At 64.9% G+C, this 20,824-nt stretch overlaps 1 protein-coding gene across 7 annotated transcripts in view; it reads left to right on the top strand.

Moving 5' to 3' along the window:
• CPT1B (carnitine palmitoyltransferase 1B) overlaps nucleotides 1-20,824 on the top strand; it is a 116,127-nt gene that overhangs the window by 50,673 nt on the left and 44,630 nt on the right. For all 7 annotated transcript variants that reach the window (XM_074976744.1, XM_074976737.1, XM_074976755.1 and 4 more), the window contains 6 exons: nucleotides 3,929-4,066; nucleotides 5,946-6,023; nucleotides 6,256-6,363; nucleotides 6,473-6,557; nucleotides 12,428-12,623; nucleotides 13,076-13,261. In XM_074976744.1, coding sequence (XP_074832845.1) covers nucleotides 3,929-4,066; nucleotides 5,946-6,023; nucleotides 6,256-6,363; nucleotides 6,473-6,557; nucleotides 12,428-12,623; nucleotides 13,076-13,261 — 791 coding nt within the window. The remainder of the gene's footprint in view (nucleotides 1-3,928; nucleotides 4,067-5,945; nucleotides 6,024-6,255; nucleotides 6,364-6,472; nucleotides 6,558-12,427; nucleotides 12,624-13,075; nucleotides 13,262-20,824) is intronic.

The following is a 20,824-nucleotide window of genomic DNA, read 5'->3' as shown; positions in this document are numbered from 1 at the left end:
GGAGAGAGATGAGTCTAGCTCCAAAAAGTAACCTTAGCAGACACGCAGCTTCAGGAAGGTCAAAGTGCCATGGGGAAGCTGGGTTGAGCCTCTAATGGATACAAAGAAGGTGGCAAGCGACAGCTTTGTGGTGTGGGGACAGCTGAGGGAGTCACAGAAATTCCTGGTAAAGGCTGAAATTTTGTCATGGGTATTTTTAGTAAAAGTCACAGACAGTAAACAATAAATCACAGACCCAGGAGCCCCGCTGCCTGAGGCCCAAGTCGGAGCCCGATCCCTGCCACCCACGGCCCAACTCGGAGCCCAATCCCTGCCACCCACGGCCCAACTCGGAGCCCGATCCGTGGTGCCACCCACGGCCCAACTCGGAGCCCGATCCCTGCCACCCACGGCCCAACTCGGAGCCCGATCCCTGCCACCCACGGCCCAACTCGGAGCCCGATCCGTGGTGCCACCCACGGCCCAACTCGGAGCCCGATCCCTGCCACCCACGGCCCAACTCGGAGCCCGATCCCTGCCACCCACGGCCTAACTCGGAGCCCGATCTCTGCCACCCACGGCCCAACTCGGAGCCCGATCTCTGCCACCCACGGCCCAACTCGGAGCCTGATCCCTGCCACCCACGGCCCAACTCGGAGCCCGATCCCTGCCACCCACAGCCCAACTCGGAGCCCAATCCCTGCCACCTACGGCCCAACTCGGAGCCCGATCCGTGGTGCCACCCACGGCCCAACTCGGAGCCCGATCCGTGGTGCCACCCACGGCCCAACTCAGAGCCCAATCCCTGCCACCCACGGCTCAACTCGGAGCCCGATCCGTGCCACCCACGGCCCAACTCGGAGCCCGATCCCTGCCACCCACGGCCCAACTCGGAGCCCGATCCCTGCCACCCACGGCCCAACTCGGAGCCCGATCCCTGCCACCTACGGCCCAACTCGGAGCCCGATCCGTGGTGCCACCCACGGCCCAACTCGGAGCCCGATCCCTGCCACCCACGGCCCAACTCGGAGCCCGATCCCTGCCACCCACGGCCCAACTCGGAGCCCGATCCCTGCCACCCAGGTCTCAACTTGAAGCCAGAACTCTGTCACCCAAGGCCCAAGCCGGAGCCCGATCCCTGCCACCCAAAGCCGAAGCCAGGACCCAAACTCTGCCACCCAAGGTCCAAGATGGAGCCCAATCCCTGACACCTAAGCTCCAAACTGGAGCCCGATCTCTGCCACCCACAGCCCAAGACAGAGCCCGAACTCTGCCACCCACGGCCCAAGACGGAGCCCGATCCCTGCCACTCATGGCCCAAGACGGAGCCCAAGTCTGCCACTCAAGGCCCAAGCCAGAACCTGAGCCCTGCCATCCAGGCCCTGAGCCACAGAGGTCACCTAAAGTCCTGCCGTGACCAGCTCATAGTCTTACTCATATTTAAAGGCTACTGCATCCATTCCGAAAGTGAGGAGAGGAGGAATCCTGAAGCTCCTCCATGAAGGGTGTCAGGGATTAGCTGACTCCTTTGACTGGGTCAACCAGCCTGCATGGTGGCCAGCATCAGCCAAGGCGTCAGGAAAGAAGGGTCTGCTTGTGAGCATGGCAGCATGAACGCACCGTCCCACCAAGGCAGGGAAGGACGTCACCGACCAGACAGAACTAGATGTGGATTTCCTCATAGTCAGGGGACAGCCTGACCTCCTCTTCCTGGGCTGCTTTTCCAGGCCTCGGCCGACCTGCCGTGCCACAGTGCTGTGGAGAAACAGACACGCACGTGGCTCCCTTTGGCATTCCACAACGCACAGAGATGGGCGACGACGCACAGGTCACTGCTGCAGAATTCATGTCCGTCCGAGTGAAAGGTGAGTGTGATCATATCCTCAGCAGCCCACATTGCCCACAAGCACATGGAGAGGCCCAGAGAGAGCTGTACAGACAGCCAAGAAGCTCTACACCCAGGAGATCTATGGCCTGCTCCTGAGCTGCAGATCAGCACCAACAGCGGCTGCTGGAGACAGCCCAGCCCAGCCTGGCCCAGCCCAGCTACTGAGGGGAAGACCGCTCAGAAACATCCTTCCAATGCTGGACAAGAACTTAGCTCCCACGAGGCAGGGAGAGGCCAAATCCGATTAAAAGGCCGAAGATACTTGTGAGCACCTCACAGCAGACGACACCCAGAGACCTGCCAGGTCTAGAACTGGGGGCCAGGGTCATGCCAAAAGGACAGACAACTCCAGCTGTCGTCAAGAGAAATAACTCAGCGCCCAGATTGTGTGCGCTCACGACTGCCTGCAGAGCATTCAGCTGAAGCCATCAGTGTCGACAGTTCCTCAGGGCAGCAAACAGCGCAACCTCGAAGGATGCAGAGCAGGAAGAGGGTGACTCGGGGATGCCAAACTGGACGAAGCCCGTCCTTGAGAATAATGGGCGGCCTTGTGATCAAGCTGGTGCACATCTAGGTCATGCAATCAGCAAGCCAGGGTGACTCAGAGACAGACTGATCCAGCCTGAACTTCAAAGCTGGCGTGGCAGCAGAAGTGCCTCGCTGCTGTACCACGTGATGTGGGTGTGAAATATGGCACTGTCGCAGCGCTCAGAACGCCTCGGGGAAGGAGAGTGTTCCTGATGCTGGACAGAGCCTTACGGTTGTTCTTTCAAACCTTCACAGCAGAGCAGTGACTTGATACAGCTTGGAAGTGATGCGCCGAAGAGAGATGCTGCTAACCAGTGAAATGAGACAAGCGCAGAAGCCGTCCCCTCAGCCTGCCCCATCGTTTTCAGGCTTCCCCTGCGTGTTGTCAGTAGTTCACATTTCACATCATATGGTGCTGTATTTGCTTTCCCCTCGGCTGCTGCTTGACAGTACTTCCCTTTCCCGGCAGGGGTCTGCTGGGCTGGGGTTCTTGTGTGTGGCGTTTAAACAGACCTCGACTATGGCTGCAAGCACTGCGGGGGGCTAAGGCCACTCCAGGGCCTGTCTATCACTGGGACAGGAGCAGGGTCTCTGACTTGTCAAATGACCCCCACACTGGCCTGGCCTGCTAGAGGAGCTGTGTGCTGCCCCACTCACTGGGCTGGCTCTGGAGCAGCAGTGGAATTGCTGTGACCCTGATGCTTCGGAGCTGTTCCCAGTGCTGGGAGCAGGGAGCTGGACCTAGGGACAGCCAGTGTAAGGGGGTGCTGGGAGGAGAGGACAAAGGGAAGCAAAGGAGGGACAGCTCCAGGGAGTGCCTGTTGGGCAGCACGGGATCCCTGGTGCTGGGGAGAGGGAAGTAGCACGGCACAGACACGCTTGAGGCTTTCTGCTGCAGCCGCAAGGCAGGAGCACGAGATTCAGACCCCCTGGCCTGGGTGTAAGAACTCTGGGGTGTCACCCTTGGCCGGGTGGCACCTCAGGAGTTCTGCCTGCAGGGCAGGCACATGGGGTGCAGCATGGGGCCCCCAGGAAAGCGGCAGGGGCTGGCCTGGCGCAGGCCCTCGGGTGCTGCTGGAGTGCCCGCCAAAGGAAGAGTTGGCAGGGGCTGGCAGGGGCATGGGAGCAGCCAAATGGGCCATGAGTGACTCCAGACTAGTGGGCAGGGACACGGTGGGGGAGAGGCCACCCCAAGGGGAGCAGTTCTGCTGGGGGGAGTCCTGGGGTGGAACGGGGAGAAATGGGGAGTCAGGAATGCTGGAATGAGGCCTGGTTCCAAGCAGTGAGTGTGGGGACTGCCTCCCAGGGGGTGGTCGGGGATGGGGTGGGGTGGGGGGGCTCCCCCTTTGCTCTGTGCGCCATGTCCCCAGGGGAAGGGCTGGGGCATTCAGAGCTGCCCCTGCGTGAAGCAGGGCTGGTGGGGGTGGCCCAGCCCGCAGAGCAGGAGCCCTCCCTTTGCAGCGCACCTGTCGTGCCCCAGGGGTGCGGGGACCCCAAGTGATGCCCCGCCTCAGGCTGGCCGTGTGTCCGCAGTACCTGGAGTCCGTGCGCCCCCTGCTGGAGGAGGAGAAGTACCGAGAGATGGAGGTCCTGGCCCGAGCCTTCCAGCAGCGCACGGCGCCCCGGCTGCAGAGCTACCTGGTGCTCAAATCCTGGTGGGCAACCAACTATGTGAGTTCCCTGCCCTGTCCCCGAGTGCCCGGAGCCAGCAGCCCCCCACCCCGAGCTCCAGCCCCCCTTCCCCCCCATCCCTGCCCTGTGCCCGAGTGTCCGGAGCCAGCAGCCCCCCACCCCGAGCTCCAGCCCCCCTTCCCCCCCATCCCTGCCCTGTGCCCGAGTGTCCGGAGCCAGCAGCCCCCCACCCCGAGCTCCAGCCCCCCTTCCCCCCCATCCCTGCCCTGTGCCCGAGTGTCCGGAGCCAGCAGCCCCCCACCCCGAGCTCCAGCCCCCCTTCCCCGCCATCCCTGCCCTGTGCCCGAGTGTCCGGAGCCAGCAGCCCCCCACCCCGAGCTCCAGCCCCCCTTCCCCCCCATCCCTGCCCTGTGCCCGAGTGTCCGGAGCCAGCAGCCCCCCACCCTGAGCTCCAGCCCCCCTTCCCTGCCCTGTGCCCCGAGTGCCCGGAGCCAGCAGCCCCCCACCCCGAGCTCCAGCCCCCCTTCCCCCCATCCCTGCCCTGTGCCCGAGTGTCCGGAGCCAGCAGCCCCCCACCCCGAGCTCCAGCCCCCCTTCCCCCCCATCCCTGCCCTGTGCCCCGAGTGCCCGGAGCCAGCAGCCCCCCACCCCGAGCTCCAGCCCCCCTTCCCCCCATCCCTGCCCTGTGCCCGAGTGTCCGGAGCCAGCAGCCCCCCACCCCGAGCTCCAGCCCCCCTTCCCCCCCATCCCTGCCCTGTGCCCGAGTGTCCGGAGCCAGCAGCCCCCCCAGCCAGAGCTCCAGCCCCCCTTCCCCCCATCCCTGCCCTGTGCCCGAGTGTCCGGAGCCAGCAGCCCCCCACCCCGAGCTCCAGCCCCCCTTCCCCCCATCCCTGCCCTGTGCCCGAGTGTCCGGAGCCAGCAGCCCCCCCAGCCAGAGCTCCAGCCCCCCTTCCCCGCCATCCCTGCCCTGTGCCCCGAGTGTCCGGAGCCAGCAGCATCTCCACTTGGCTCCAGGGCCTCTTTTTCGCACCCCATGCCCCTCCTGCTGGGTGCCCTCCCCAGTTTCCCCCCGAGCCAGGCTCCCGAGTCTGGTGGCCTGCAGCACCCCACCAGCTGTACAGGCTCAGGAGTGGCCCAGTGCTGGAGGCAGAGCGTGGTGCTCAGCAGGGGTGTGCCTGGTGAGGGACACAGCTGCCCTGGGCTGAGCACAGCTGTCCCCACCCCATCCTGCTAGCAGCAGGGCAGAAATGTGGCTCTCAGGTCAGTGACCATCTCCCTGATGTGGCTACACAGCCCCTTCGGCCTGGGCTGCACCTGTGTGCACCAGTGCTGCCCCACCCAGCCGCTGGCTTTGTTGTGGGGAGCAGTTGCCCCAGAGCGAGGGCAGTCGGACACCCCTGCTCGCTTCCCTTGACAGGACGGGGCTGGGTGCGGAGCTGCTGAGCAGACACCGAGGTTGGAGGGTGGGGCAGAACTAGCAGGAGCTGAGGGGAGCTGCTCTGGTTGGAGCCTGTGGGACCCGGCAGGCCCCTCCCCGATCTCACCTGCAGGGCAGCGTGCCCTCTCTCTGGGGGCTGAAGCCACAAGATTCCACCCCCTATGGGTCATGGCCCTCGGCCTGCTCTCCCTCTCGGGAGCTGGGGGGTTGCAGGAGGCAGCGCAAGGACACAGGCCCCATGTGCTCTTCCGAGCCCCTCCCGCAGGCAGCACTGACACCCCAGCTGTCCCAGGGGAGAGGGGGAGCCTGGGACCACCTGCTGGGACGCCGCCGGGGGTCCCGTGACGTGGAGCTGGAACTCTTTGGGTGTCTGTGAGGCAGAGGCAGTGCCATGGAGGGGTCGGGCTGGTCCCTGCCAGACCTGGCCTCCCTCAGTGCTCCCTCTGCTGTGCTGGTGCTCATGAGCCGCCCCTTTGGCAGGTGAGCGACTGGTGGGAGGAGTATGTCTACTTGCGTGGACGAGGCCCCATCATGGTCAACAGCAACTACTACATCATGGTGAGGACACAGTGGTGGCGGGAGGGAGGGTGGGTTAAACACACGCTCTCCAAAGGCACCCACCCCCATTCCCCACAGGTGCCCACCCCTGCAGCAGGGCTGGCGGGGGCGACAGCTCTCAGCCAACCTTGTACCCCCAGAGCCTGAGCAGCACCCTCAGCCCAGCCCCAGCCTGTTCCAGGGGCTTGGCTTACAGGGAGCTGTGACCCTCCTCTTTGTCTCCATTGCCCAGGATTTCGTGTACGTGACGCCCAGCCCCCTGCAGGCAGCCCGGGCTGGCAACGCCGTGCATGCCATCCTGCTCTATCGGCGCAAGCTGGACCGCGAGCAGATCCCCCCGGTGAGCGTCGGCTCACCACGCCGGGGGCTGGTGGGTGGGGAAGTGGGGCACAGTCCCGCGGTGCGGCAGGCGGGGACTGTGTGTGAGTCCGGCTTTGCTGTGCTGCCAGATCATGGCCTTCGGCATCGTGCCCATGTGCTCCTACCAGATGGAGAGAATGTTCAACACCACCCGTATCCCTGGGAAGGAGTCGGGTACGTGCCATATGGTGGGGGACTGGGATCCAGAGATGCTGCCCTCTGCCCAGAGCTAGGACCCATCCCCCCCAGGCCCAGTGCCTCCATTCCCCCCCAGGCCCAGTGCCTCCATTCCCCCCCAGGCCCAGTGCCTCCATTCCCCCCCAGGCCCAGTGCCTCCATCCCCCCCAGGCCCAGTGCCTCCATTCCCCCCCAGTCACAGTGCGTCCATTCCCCCCCAGGCCCAGTGCCTCCTTTCCCCCCCAGGCCCAGTGCCTCCATTCCCCCCCAGGCCCAGTGCCTCCATTCCCCCCCAGGCACAGTGCCTCCATTCCCCCCCAGGCCCAGTGCCTCCATCCCCCCCCAGGCCCAGTGCCTCCATTCCCCCCCAGGCCCAGTGCCTCCATTCCCCCCAGGCCCAGTGCCTCCATTCCCCCCCAGGCCCAGTGCCTCATTTCCCCCCCAGGCCCAGTGCCTCCATTCCCCCCCAGGCCCAGTGCCTCATTTCCCCCCCAGGCACAGTGCCTCCATTCCCCCCCAGGCCCAATGCCTCCATTCCCCCCAGGCCCAGTGCCTCCATCCCCCCCAGGCCCAGTGCCTCCATTCCCCCCCAGGCCCAGTGCCTCCATTCCCCCCAGGCACAGTGCCTCCATTCCCCCCCAGGCCCAGTGCCTCCTTTCCCCCCCAGGCCCAGTGCCTCCATTCCCCCCCAGGCACAGTGCCTCCATTCCCCCCAGGCCCAGTGCCTCCATTCCCCCCCAGGCCCAGTGCCTCCATACCCCCCCACGCCCAGTGCCTCCATTCCCCCCAGGCCCAGTGCCTCCTTTCCCCCCCAGGCCCATTGCCTCCATTTCCCCCCAGGCCCAGTGCCTCCATTCCCCCCCAGGCCCAGTGCCTCCATTCCCCCCAGGCCCAGTGCCTCCATTCCCCCCCAGGCCCAGGGCCTCCATTCCCCCCCAGGCCCAGGGCCTCCATTCCCCCCAGGCACAGTGCGTCCATTCCCCCCAGGCACAGTGCGTCCATTCCCCCCAGGCCCAGTGCCTCCATTCCCCCCCAGGCCCAGTGCCTCTATTCCCCCCAGGCCCAGTGCCTCCATTCCCCCCCAGGCCCAGTGCCTCCATTCCCCCCCAGGCCCAGTGCCTCCATACCCCCCAGGCCCAGTGCCTCCATTCCCCCCAGGCCCAGTGCCTCCATTCCCCCCCAGGCCCAGTGCCTCCATCCCCCCCAGGCCCAGTGCCTCCATTCCCCGCCAGGCCCAGTGCCTCCTTTCCCTCCAGGCCCAGTGCCTCCATTCCCCCCAGGCCCAGTGCCTCCATTCCCCCCCAGGCCCAGTGCCTCCTTTCCCTCCAGGCCCAGTGCCTCCATTCCCCCCAGGCCCAGTGCCTCCATTCCCCCCCAGGCCCAGTGCCTCCTTTCCCCCCCAGGCCCAGTGCCTCCATTCCCCCCCAGGCCCAGTGCCTCCATCCCCCCCAGGCCCAGTGCCTCCATCCCCCCCAGGCCCAGTGCCTCCTTTCCCTCCAGGCCCAGTGCCTCCATTCCCCCCCAGGCCCAGTGCCTCCATCCCCCCCAGGCCCAGTGCCTCCATTCCCCCCCAGGCCCAGTGCCTCCATTCCCCCCAGGCCCAGTGCCTCCATTCCCCCAAATCCCCGTGGCAGTGCCCAGAGCCCATTCCCCTGCGCACAGCAGTACGGTTCTCCCCCGTGGCAGTGCCCAGAGCCCATTCCCCTGTGCACAGCAGTACGGTTCCCCCCGTGGCAGTGCCCAGAGCCCATTCCCCTGCACACAGCAGTACGGTTCCCCCCCCGTGGCAGTGCCCAGAGCCCATTCCCCTGCACACAGCAGCCCCGTTCCCCCCGTGTCAGTGCCCAGAGCCCATTCCCCTGCGCACAGCAGTACGGTTCCCCCCCGTGGCAGTGCCCAGAGCCCATTCCCCTGCGCACAGCAGCCCCGTTCCCCCCGTGGCAGTGCCCAGAGCCCATTCCCCTGTGCACAGCAGCCCCGTTCCCCCCGTGGCAGTGCCCAGAGCCCATTCCCCTGTGCACAGCAGCCCCGTTCCCCCCGTGGCAGTGCCCAGAGCCCATTCCCCTGCGCACAGCAGTACGGTTCCCCCCCGTGGCAGTGCCCAGAGCCCATTCCCCTGCGCACAGCAGCCCCGTTCCCCCCGTGGCAGTGCCCAGAGCCCATTCCCCTGCACACAGCAGCCCCATTCCCCCCGTGGCAGTGCCCAGAGCCCATTCCCCTGTGCACAGCAGCCCCGTTCCCCCTGTGGCAGTGCCCAGAGCCCATTCCCCTGCACACAGCAGTACGGTTCCCCCCCGTGGCAGTGCCCAGAGCCCATTCCCCTGCACACAGCAACCCCGTTCCCCCCGTGTCAGTGCCCAGAGCCCATTCCCCTGTGCACAGCAGCCCCGTTCGCCCTGTGGCAGTGCCCAGAGCCCATTCCCCTGCGCACAGCAGCCCCATCCCCCCCGTGGCAGAGCCCAGAGCCCATTCCCCTGCGCACAGCAGCCCTGTTCCCCCGTGGCAGAGCCCAGAGCCCATTCCCCTGCACACAGCAGCCCCGTTCCCCCTGTGGCAGTGCCCAGAGCCCATTCCCCTGCGCACAGCAGCCCGTTCCCCCTGTGGCAGTGCCCAGAGCCCATTCCCCTGCACACAGCAGCCCCGTTCCCCCTGTGGCAGTGCCCAGAGCCCATTCCCCTGCGCACAGCAGCCCCGTTCCCCCCGTGGCAGTGCCCAGAGCCCTTTCCTCTGCGCACAGCAGCCCCGTTCCCCCCGTGGCAGTGCCCAGAGCCCATTCCCCTGCACACAGCAGCCCCGTTCCCCCTGTGGCAGTGCCCAGAGCCCATTCCCCTGAACACAGCAGCCCCGTTCCCCCTGTGGCAGTGCCCAGAGCCCTTTCCTCTGCACACAGCAGCCCCGTTCCCCCCGTGGCAGTGCCCAGAGCCCATTCCCCTGCGCACAGCAGCCCTGTTCCCCCCGTGGCAGTGCCCAGAGCCCATTCCCCTGCACACAGCAGCCCCGTTCCCCCCGTGGCAGTGCCCAGAGCCCATTCCCCTGCGCACAGCAGCCCCGTTCCCCCCGTGGCACTGCCCAGAGCCCTTTCCCCTGCGCACAGCAGTACGGTTCCCCCCCGTGGCAGAGCCCAGAGCCCATTCCCCTGCGCACAGCAGCCCCGTTCCCCCCGTGTCAGTGCCCAGAGCCCATTCCCCTGTGCACAGCAGCCCCGTTCGCCCCGTGGCAGTGCCCAGAGCCCATTCCCCTGCGCACAGCAACCCCGTTCCCCCCGTGGCAGTGCCCAGAGCCCATTCCCCTGAACACAGCAGCCCCGTTCCCCCCGTGGCAGTGCCCAGAGCCCATTCCCCTGTGCACAGCAGCCCCGTTCCCCCCGTGGCAGTGCCCAGAGCCCATTCCCCTGTGCACAGCAGCCCCGTTCCCCCATGGCAGTGCCCAGAGCCCATTCCCCTGCGCACAGCAGCCCCGTTCCCCCGTGGCAGTGCCCAGAGCCCATTCCCCTGCGCACAGCAGTACGGTTCCCCCCGTGTCAGTGCCCAGAGCCCATTCCCCTGAACACAGCAGCCCCGTTCCCCCCCCGTGGCAGTGCCCAGAGCCCATTCCCCTGCGCACAGCAGCCCCGTTCCCCCCGTGGCAGTGCCCAGAGCCCTTTCCCCTGCGCACAGCAGTACGGTTCCCCCCCGTGGCAGAGCCCAGAGCCCATTCCCCTGCGCACAGCAACCCCGTTCCCCCCGTGGCAGTGCCCAGAGCCCATTCCCCTGTGCACAGCAGCCCCGTTCCCCCCGTGGCAGTGCCCAGAGCCCATTCCGCTGTTCACAGCAACCCCGTTCCCCCCGTGGCAGTGCCCAGAGCCCATTCCCCTGAACACAGCAGCCCCGTTCCCCCTGTGGCAGTGCCCAGAGCCCATTCCCCTGCGCACAGCAGCCCCGTTCCCCCCGTGGCAGTGCCCAGAGCCCATTCCCCTGACCACAGCAGCCCCGTTCCCCCGTGGCAGTGCCCAGAGCCCATTCCCCTGCGCACAGCAGCCCCGTTCCCCCCGTGTCAGTGCCCAGAGCCCATTCCCCTGCGCACAGCAGCCCCGTTCCCCCTGTGGCAGTGCCCAGAGCCCATTCCCCTGTGCACAGCAGCCCCGTTCCCCCCGTGGCAGTGCCCAGAGCCCATTCCCCTGTGCACAGCAGCCCCGTTCCCCCTGTGGCAGTGCCCAGAGCCCATTCCCCTGTGCACAGCAGCCCCGTTCCCCCCTGTGGCAGTGCCCAAAGCCCATTCCCCTGTGCACAGCAGCCCCGTTCCCCCCGTGGCAGTGCCCAGAGCCCATTCCCCTGCGCACAGCAGCCCCGTTCCCCCCGTGGCAGTGCCCAGAGCCCATTCCCCTGCGCACAGCAGCCCCGTTCCCCCCGTGTCAGTGCCCAGAGCCCATTCCCCTGCGCACAGCAGCCCCGTTCCCCCCGTGGCAGTGCCCAGAGCCCATTCCCCTGTGCACAGCAGCCCCGTTCCCCCTGTGGCAGTGCCCAGAGCCCATTCCCCTGTGCACAGCAGCCCCGTTCCCCCCGTGTCAGTGCCCAAAGCCCATTCCCCTGTGCACAGCAGCCCCGTTCCCCCCGTGGCAGTGCCCAGAGCCCATTCCCCTGCGCACAGCAGCCCCGTTCCCCCCGTGGCAGTGCCCAGAGCCCTTTCCCCTGCGCACAGCAGTACGGTTCCCCCCCGTGGCAGAGCCCAGAGCCCATTCCCCTGCGCACAGCAACCCCGTTCCCCCCGTGGCAGTGCCCAGAGCCCATTCCCCTGTGCACAGCAGCCCCGTTCCCCCCGTGGCAGTGCCCAGAGCCCATTCCGCTGTTCACAGCAACCCCGTTCCCCCCGTGGCAGTGCCCAGAGCCCATTCCCCTGAACACAGCAGCCCCGTTCCCCCTGTGGCAGTGCCCAGAGCCCATTCCCCTGCGCACAGCAGCCCCGTTCCCCCCGTGGCAGTGCCCAGAGCCCATTCCCCTGACCACAGCAGCCCCGTTCCCCCGTGGCAGTGCCCAGAGCCCATTCCCCTGCGCACAGCAGCCCCGTTCCCCCCGTGTCAGTGCCCAGAGCCCATTCCCCTGCGCACAGCAGCCCCGTTCCCCCTGTGGCAGTGCCCAGAGCCCATTCCCCTGTGCACAGCAGCCCCGTTCCCCCCGTGGCAGTGCCCAGAGCCCATTCCCCTGTGCACAGCAGCCCCGTTCCCCCTGTGGCAGTGCCCAGAGCCCATTCCCCTGTGCACAGCAGCCCCGTTCCCCCCTGTGGCAGTGCCCAAAGCCCATTCCCCTGTGCACAGCAGCCCCGTTCCCCCCGTGGCAGTGCCCAGAGCCCATTCCCCTGCGCACAGCAGCCCCGTTCCCCCCGTGGCAGTGCCCAGAGCCCATTCCCCTGCGCACAGCAGCCCCGTTCCCCCCGTGTCAGTGCCCAGAGCCCATTCCCCTGCGCACAGCAGCCCCGTTCCCCCCGTGGCAGTGCCCAGAGCCCATTCCCCTGTGCACAGCAGCCCCGTTCCCCCTGTGGCAGTGCCCAGAGCCCATTCCCCTGTGCACAGCAGCCCCGTTCCCCCCGTGTCAGTGCCCAAAGCCCATTCCCCTGTGCACAGCAGCCCCGTTCCCCCCGTGGCAGTGCCCAGAGCCCATTCCCCTGCGCACAGCAGCCCCGTTCCCCCCGTGGCAGTGCCCAGAGCCTGTTGCTCTGGTTGCAGTGTTTCTGTTTGCCATAGAGTCAGTGCCTGGGGCTCTGTGCTGCAGCAGGTCTCTGTTTCCCAGAGCCCTCCGTTACCCCGAGCGCGGGTGCAGCCAGGCGGTGCCCAGGGAGCTTGGGCTGCAGCTGGCCGCGGCGGAGGTGACTGGCCGATGCGTCTCTGCCCACAGACACTGTGCAGCACTTGTCGGACAGCAAGCACCTGGCCATCTACCACCGGGGCCGCTTCTACCGGCTGTGGCTGTACCAGGGCGGGAAGCTGCTGAAGCCGCGCGACCTGGAGCTGCAGTTCCAGAGGATCCTGGATGACCCCTCGCCCCCACAGCCTGGGGAGGAGAGGCTGGCGGCTCTCACGGCTGGAGAAAGGTGGGTCGGGGTCAAGGGCCGGCTCAGGGCTGCTGCCAGCCTGTGCACCAACCCTGGGGAGCCCCTGGCCAGCGAGCTGCTGAGCCTGCCCAGGTGCAAGGGTGGCTTAGGCTGGGGATGGGGAGCAGGCCCAACTTGTCGGGCAGGACAGGGGCTGGACTGGCCTGTGGAGTTGCAGGAAGGGGAGCAGGTATAACCTGGGGGGAAGGCTGGGGAGTGGGCGAGTGGGACGGGGACCTGGCCTGGCCTGGCCTGTGGGGTGGGAGGGGGGAGGCAGAGCGGGAGCAGGCCTGGCCTGGGAGGGTGCGTGGGCTTAGAGGGAGCAGGAGGAGGAGGGGGAAGGGGAGGGCATTGCTGGGGGAGGGGTTGCTAAGATGTGGCAAGCTCCTGGCATGGGTCTGCCCCAGCCTCTTCATCGCCTCACAGCGTCTCCCCCGGCTCTGCCTGGCCAGGATCCCGTGGGCCGAGGCCCGAGCCAGATTCTTCAGCCGTGGGAAGAACAAGGTGGCGCTGGGTGCCATTGAGCGGGCTGCCTTCTTCCTGGTCCTGGACGAGGAGGTGCACGGCTACGAGGAGGGCCGGGAGGGCAGCATGGACAGCTACGGCAAGTCCCTGCTGCATGGCCGCTGCTACGACAGGTAGGGACCAGCGCCCCATCCTGCACCCCCGTCCTGGCACAGCCTCCTCCACTCTGGCCGCTTCCCACCGCTGCCTGCCTCCCTGTTCCCTGGCACACCTGTGCCAGCCACGGCCATCTGCTGCCATGTCCCTCATCCCCTGGTGGTCCCCCGTGCCAGCCGTAGGCATCCCACGCTGTGCCCATCACCCCCTATTGTTCCCCCCGTGCCAGCCACGGGCATCCCACGCTGTGCCCATCACCCCTTATTGTTCCCCCCGTGCCAGCCGTAGGCATCTCACGCTGTGCCCATCACCCCCTGCTGTTCCCCCCATGCCAGCCACGGGCAACCCACGCTGTGCCCATCACCCCCTAGTGTTCCCCCCGTGCCACCCAAAGACATCCCACACTGTACCCGTCACCCCCTGTTGTTCCCCCTGTGCCACCCACGGATATCCCACGCTGTGCCCATCTGTGATGGGGTTCAGGGGTCCCCCTGCACTGCACCCCGTCCGCTGGCAGGAGTGACTCTCACTCAGCAGGTACAACAGCAGGTTTATTAGGCAACAGATGTCCAGTTTCTCACAGAAGCAACAGCATAGCAGCCAGAGACAGTCCTTCCAACCTGTCCTGGGGGGAAGACCCCGAGGGGTGCCCCTCTGGGGTGTAGCTTTCCCCTCCTCAGGCTGGCTGCCTTCCAGCTCTCCCTTTTCCTAGCCTCTAACTGCCGCCCCCGATTCAAAAACCCAGCTGAGCTCCTCCCTGCTCTTTGTTTAGGCAGAGGTGTTATCTGCCAGTTGTAGCCCCAGGGTCATCCTTAGCCACTGGGAGCTGCTGTTTGCCTCGGACATCCAGCCTGACTCACACATGCACCCCCCCCACTCCATCACACCATCACCCCCTGTTGTTCCCCCCGTGCCACCCACGGGCATCCCACGCTGTGCCCATCACCCCCTGCTGTTCCCCCCATGCCAGCCACGGGCATCCCACACTGTTTCCCTCACCCCCTGTTGTTCCACCCGTACCAGCCACGGGCATCCCACATTGTGTCCCTGTGTGAAGTGGTTCAGGGGTCCCCCTTTACTGCACCCCGTCCACTGGCAGGAGTGACTCTCACTCAGCAGGTACAACAGGAGGTTTATTAGGCAACAGATGCCCAGTTTCTCACAGAAGCGACAGCACAGCAGTCAGAGACAGTCCTTCCAACCCGTCCTGGGGGGAAGACCCCGAGGGGTGCCCCTCTGGGGTGTAGCTTTCCCCCTCCTCAGGCTGGCTGCCTTCCAGCTCTCTCTTTCCCCAGCCTCTAACTGCCACCCCCGATTCAAACCAGCTCAGCTCCTCCCTCCTCTTTGTTGTGGGCAGAGGTGTTACCTGCCAGTTGTAGCCCCAGGGTCATCCTTAGCCACTGGGAGCTACTGCTTGCCTCAGACATCCAGCCTGACTCACACATGCACTCCCCCCACTCCATCACATCTCTCCCCCCTTCCAGACCGCACTGAGCGGGGTCACTTAGCCAGTGACCTGGGGAAGTTCGGGGCCCTCCCTGCATGACAGGGCATCGGCTATGGTGTTGTTGTTCCCCCTGACATGGACCACCTCCATGTCGTAGTCCTGCAGGAGCAGACTCCACTGCAGGAGCTTGGCGTTGGCCCCTTTCATGTGATGCAGCCAGGTCAGGGGTGAGTGATCGGTGTACACGGTGAAACGCCGTCCAAACAGGTACGGCTGCAGCTTCCCCAGCGCCCACACCATGGCCAGACATTCCTTCTCTATGGCTGCGTAGTTCTGCTCCCGGGGCAGCAGCTTCTTACTCAGGTACACGATGGGGTGTTTCTCCCCTTTGTCATCCACCTGCATTAGCACCGCCCCCAGCCCCACGTCTGAGGCACCAGTGAACACCAGGAAGGGTTTGTTGAAGTCTGGATTTGCCAGCACTGGGGCCCTGACCAGATCCTCCTTCAGCGCACAGAGGGCCTCTTGGCACTGCTCGGCCCAGACCACCTTGTCAGGCTTTCCCTTTTTACACAGCTCCGTGAGGGGGGCTGCGATGGAGCTAAAGTGGGGCACAAACCTCCAGTAGTACCCCGCCATCCCAATGAAGGCCTGGACCTGTTTCTTAGTCTGGGGTGTTGGCCAATCTCTGACAGCCTCCACTTTAGCTGGCTCTGGCTTTAAGCAGCTGCTGCCCACCTTGTGGCCCAGGTAGGTCACCTCAGCCGTTCCCACCTTGCACTTCCCTGCCTTGATAGTCAGACCGGCCTTCTGGAGTCGGTCCAGCACCTGCTTGACCTGGGACACATGGTCCTCCCACGTCTGGCTGAAGATGCAAATGTCGTCCATGTAAGCCAGGGCAAAGCTCTCCATCCCTTTCAGTAGCTGGTCCACCAGACGCTGGAAGGTAGCGGGTGCCCCCTTGAGGCCAAAGGGCAGGACCAGGAACTCGTAGAGACCCACAGGGGTGATGAAAGCCGACTTGAGCCGGACATCTTGGTCTAATGGCACTTGCCAGTACCCCTTGGTGAGGTCTATGGTGGTGACGTAACGGGCTCCCCCCAGCTTGTCTAAAAGGTCGTCAGGCCTGCGCATGGGTAGGCGTCCGAGACAGTGATGGCGTTAAGCTTGCGATAGTCCACACAAAACCGAACAGACCCATCTTTTTTAGGGACTAACACCACGGGAGAGGCCCAGGGGCTGGAGGAGGGTTGGATCACCCCCAGAGCCAGCATGTCTTCAACCTCCCCCTCTATGTCCTGAGCCGTCCTCCCTGTGGCTCTGAATGGCACACACTTGATAGGGGCGTGGGTGCCTGTCTCTATTCGGTGGACAGCCAGGTCAGTGCGTCCGGGTCTGTCAGAGAACAGCTGTTGATGCGAATGCAGCACCTCCTTGATCTCCATCTGCTGGGCAGGCGTCAGCTGGTCTGAGAGGGGAATAGACTCCAGCAAGGAGCGGGCTCCAGTCCCTGTGAGCAAATCCACCAAGGGATCATCCCCCTGCCCCTCCCAGTGTCTGTACACGGCCAGCACCAAGTTCTCCCTGTCCCAGTAAGGTTTCATCATGTTCACATGATAGACCTGGTGGCTGTGGGCCCGGTTCGACAGTTCCACCACATAATTCACGTCATTTAGCTGTTTGACAACCTTGAAGGGCCCATCCCAGGCCGCTTGCAGCTTGTTTCGCCGCACAGGTACAAGGACCATCACTTGATCCCCGGTGGCATAGGCTCGGGCCCTGGCGTTACGGTCATACCAGACCTTTTGCTTCCTTTGGGCCCTGGAGAGGTTCTCCCTGGCCAGGCCCATGAGCTCGGTGAGTTTTTCCTGGAAGGACAGTACGTACTGTACCCCTGACTCCCCTTCAGGAAAGGCCATCCCCTCCCACTCTTCTTGGAGCAAGTCCAGGGGTCCCCGTACCCTCCTTCCGTACAGCAGCTCAAATGGGGAGAACCCCGTGGATTCCTGGGGCACCTCCCTGTATGCAAACAGCAGGTGGGGTAAGTACTTGTCCCAGTCATGGGGGTATTGATTCATGAAGGTTCCCAGCATCTGCTTCAGAGTCCCATTGAACCTCTCCACCAACCCATTGGTCTGGGGGTGGTAGGCTGTGGCCCAGGTGTGCCGGACCCCACTCTTGTCCCACAAGCTTTGCCTCTGGACCTTCCATGGCTCCGCTTTGCATCTGGGAGCCCATTCCCGGTACAGGAATCCCTTTTCCCACAGGAATCTCTCCCTGCAGCCCTCCCCCAGCTGTGGAGCTGGGCTGAGACTGGCCAGTTCCCTCAGCTTCTGCAAGGAGGGGTCTCTCTGCTGCTCTGCCTGGAATTCTTCCGCTCGGGCAGGGGCGGATGCTACTTCCCCATCCCTGCCTGGCTCCATCACCCCTGGCCTGTGAGATCTGGTTTTTGGGGGCCCCCTTTCTCTCAGGGTTGGCCCCTGTGGCTCTTGTGAGTTTGGCTGGGCCTGTACCCCTGAATCTGGGGAGCGCACCCCTCATTTTCTTTGACTTCGGGTCAGGACCAGGGCACGAGGGCGTTCACCTGGCCATTTCTCCAGGTCAGCCCCCATCAGTACATCCGCCGGCAAATGGCTGTGCACGCCCACCTCCTTGGGGCCTTCCTTCTTCCCCCATTTCAGGTGTACCCTCGCCATGGGCACCTTGAAAGGGGTCCCATCAATTCCTGTTATCGTCAGGTGGGAACTGGGTATCATGCAGCCCGGTGCCACCACCCCGGGTCGGGCCAGCATCACATCAGCGCCTGTGTCCCAGAACCCCGTGACCTTTTTCCCATCTACCTCGAGGTGTTTGAGACACTTGCTCCACAGAGGTAGTGCCGCCCCCACTCTGTAAACTGACCTCTGAGCATTTGGTCCCCCTGAGGAGCTGGTCTGTGGGGCGGACTCGGCCCAATCTGAGTGCCCACTGTGAGCACCACCCGCCTTGGTCGCCAGCCCCTCTGGCTTCTGGGACCCCACCCAGTTGACTCCACGACCCCCCGGCCTGCTCAACCTGTCTGGGAGCTTGGGGCACTGGGCTGCTCTATGCCCCTTTCGCCCACAGCGATAACAGCCTGGGTCTTGTTGTGTCCCTCGGGCCGGCTGCTCTGTCCAGGCTCTGCTTGGCTCCCTGGGGGGTGGGTGGCCGGCCCCTCTTTCCTGGGCTCGCCCAAGAGGTGGTCCCCTCTGTTGTACGGTCAGGGACTGGTCTCTCTGAGATTCTCGGTCTCTCCGAGATTCTCGGTCTCTCCGGGACTCCCTCTTCCTCCGGAACTCCCTCTCTTTGTGGGGGTCACTTTCAAACCTGGCCCGGCTGTTTGTGAAGTCATCTGCCAGTTTCCCTGCATTGTGTGAATCCCCAGGCCTCCGGTCCACGAGCCACACCCTCAGGTCAGGTGAGCACATCTCGTAGAATCGCTCCAGGACCGCCAGCTCGATCAGATCCTCTACGGACTGGACTCCCATTCCGAACACCCACTTCTGGTAGTATTGCTTCAGGCGGGCGGTTGTATCTACATGGGTTTCCTCTGGCCTCTTCTGCGCCTCCTGGAACTTCTTCTTGTACATCTCCGGAGTCAGCCCGAACTTATGCAGCAGGGCCTGTTTGAACCGTTCACAGTCCCCAGGCTGCAGCCCCTCCAGCTGGCTGAGCACCGCTGCGGCCTTCTGGCCCAGCAAGGGGGTGAGGTGCCGGAGCCACTGAGCTGGGGGAACCTCGTGCAACTCACAGACTCGCTCAAAGGCGGTAAGGAACTCGTCCATGTCCCCGGGTCCTGACATTGGGCCAGCACACGCGTCTCCAAGTGACTGGCCACCCCGAGCCGTCTGGCCCTCTCCCCGCTTACCGCAGCTGGGGCCTCTTGGTGTCTCGCCTCTGCCATGGTTCGCTCATGCTCCCGCTCTCGCTCTCTCTCCTCCCGCTGTCTCTCTTGTAGCTGGCGCTCGTGTTCACGCTCTCTTTCCCGTTACTGTCGCTCGTGCTCACGCTCTCTTTCCCGTTCCTGGCGCTCACGTTCCCTCTGCCGTTCCTGGGCTTCCAGTTCCTTTAATCTCACCTCGAGTTCCAGCCATCGCAGCTCTGTGGCGGGGGACTCTGCCCGTGATGGACCACCGCTAGCTGAGCGTGACCTGGTGGGCACCGTGTCTGTCTGACGGCGTCGAGCCCCCGCTCCTGTCGGAGAATCCGAAACGCTTCCCGAGGGTGACTGGGCACTTTCTGCCAGGACAGGCTCTGCCCCCCCCGGATTGGTCATTCTCTTCAAGCTGGACAATCAGCTGGGCCTTGGTCGCCTTCCCCACGGTCAGGCCCCTCTCTCTGCACAGCCCCGCTAGCTCTGCCTTCAGGAGTCGGCTATAATCCATCTCCCCGCTATCTCCCGGGGTATCCGCTCACCAGCAGCAGCTGGAGGAATGGCTCTGTTCCACCTCTGGCTCTTGTGAGGCTCCTTCCTTCTCTTGCGCTCAGTCAGCCACTGCTGGGAGCTCATCCATGGGTGCAGTGCATCCCACTTCTGACACCAGTGTGATGGGGTTCAGGGGTCCCCCTGAACTGCACCCCATCCGCTGGCAGGATTGACTGTCACTCAGCAGGTACAACAGGAGGTTTATTAGGCAACAGATGCCCAGTTTCTCACAGAAGCGACAGTACAGCAGTCAGAGACAGTCCTTCCAACCCGTCCTGGGGAGAAGAGCCTGAGGGGTGCCCCTCTGGGGTGTAGCTTTCCCCCTCCTCCGGCTGGCTGCCTTCCAGCTCTCTCTTTCCCTGCCTCTAACTGCCGCCCCCGATTCAAAAACCAGCTCAGCTCCTCCCTCTTTGTTGAGGGCAAAGGTGTTACCTGCCAATTGTAGCCCCAGGGTCATCCTTAGCCACTGGGAGCTGCTCTCCTTGCCTCTCACATCCAGCCTGAGTCTCACACGTGCACTCCCCCAACTCCAGCACATCTCTCAAGCACTCCCCCCACTCCAGCACATCCTCACCCACTATGGTTCCCCCTGTGCCAGCCACGGGCATCCCACGCTGTGCCCATTACCCCCTAGTGTTCCCCCCGTGCCAGCCACGGACATCCCACACTGTGTCCCTCGACCCCTATTGTTTCCCCCGTGCCACCCACGGGCATCCCACGCTGTGCCCATCACCCCCTAGTGTTCACCCCATGCCACCCACGGGCATCCCACGCTGTGTCCCTCGAACCCTATTGCTCCCCCCATGCCACCCACAGAGATCCCACACTGTGTCCCTCATCCCCTGGTGGTCCCCCATGCCAGCCGTAGGCATCCCACGCTGTGCCCATCACCCCCTGTTGTTCCCCCCGTGCCAGCCACGGGCATCCCATGCTGTGCCCCTCAACCCCTATTGTTCCCCCCGTGCCACCCACGGGCATCCCACGCTGTGTCCTTCACCCCCTATTGTTCCCCCCGTGCCACCCACAGACATCCCATGCTGTGTCCTTCACCCCCATTGTTCCCCCCGTGCCACCCACAGACATCCCACGCTGTGCCCATCACCCCCTATTGTTCCCCCCGTGCCAGCTGTAGGCATCCCACGCTGTGCCCATCACCCCCTGTTGTTCCCCCCGTGCCACCCACTGGTATCCCACGCTGTGCCCCTCACCCCCTAGTGTTCCCCCCATGCCAGCCATGGGCATCCCACACTGTGCCCATCACCCCCTGTTGTTCCCCCCGTGCCACCCACGGACATCCCATGCTGTGCCCATCACCCCCTATTGTTCCCCCCGTGCCACCCACGGACATCCCACGCTGTGCCCATCACCCCCTACTGTTCCCCCCGTGCCACCCACGGGCATCCCACGCTGTGTCCTTCACCCCTTATTGTTCCCCCCGTGCCAGCTGTAGGCATCCCACGCTGTGTCCCTCACCCCCGTTGTTCCCCCCGTGCCAGGCACGGGCATCCCACTCTGTGTCCCTCACCCCCTAGTGTTCCCCCTGTGCCACCCACGGGCATCCCACGCTGTGTCCCTCACCCCCTGTTGTTCCCCCTGTGCCACCTACAGACATCCCACGCTCTGCCCATCACCCCCTGTTGTTCCCCCCGTGCCACCCACGGGCATCCCACGCTGTGTTGCAAGGCACGT

Source organism: Carettochelys insculpta, chromosome 1, assembly GCF_033958435.1.
Source record: "Carettochelys insculpta isolate YL-2023 chromosome 1, ASM3395843v1, whole genome shotgun sequence".
Lineage (NCBI taxonomy): Eukaryota > Metazoa > Chordata > Testudines > Carettochelyidae > Carettochelys > Carettochelys insculpta.
This window is presented reverse-complemented; position numbering and strand designations above follow the sequence as displayed.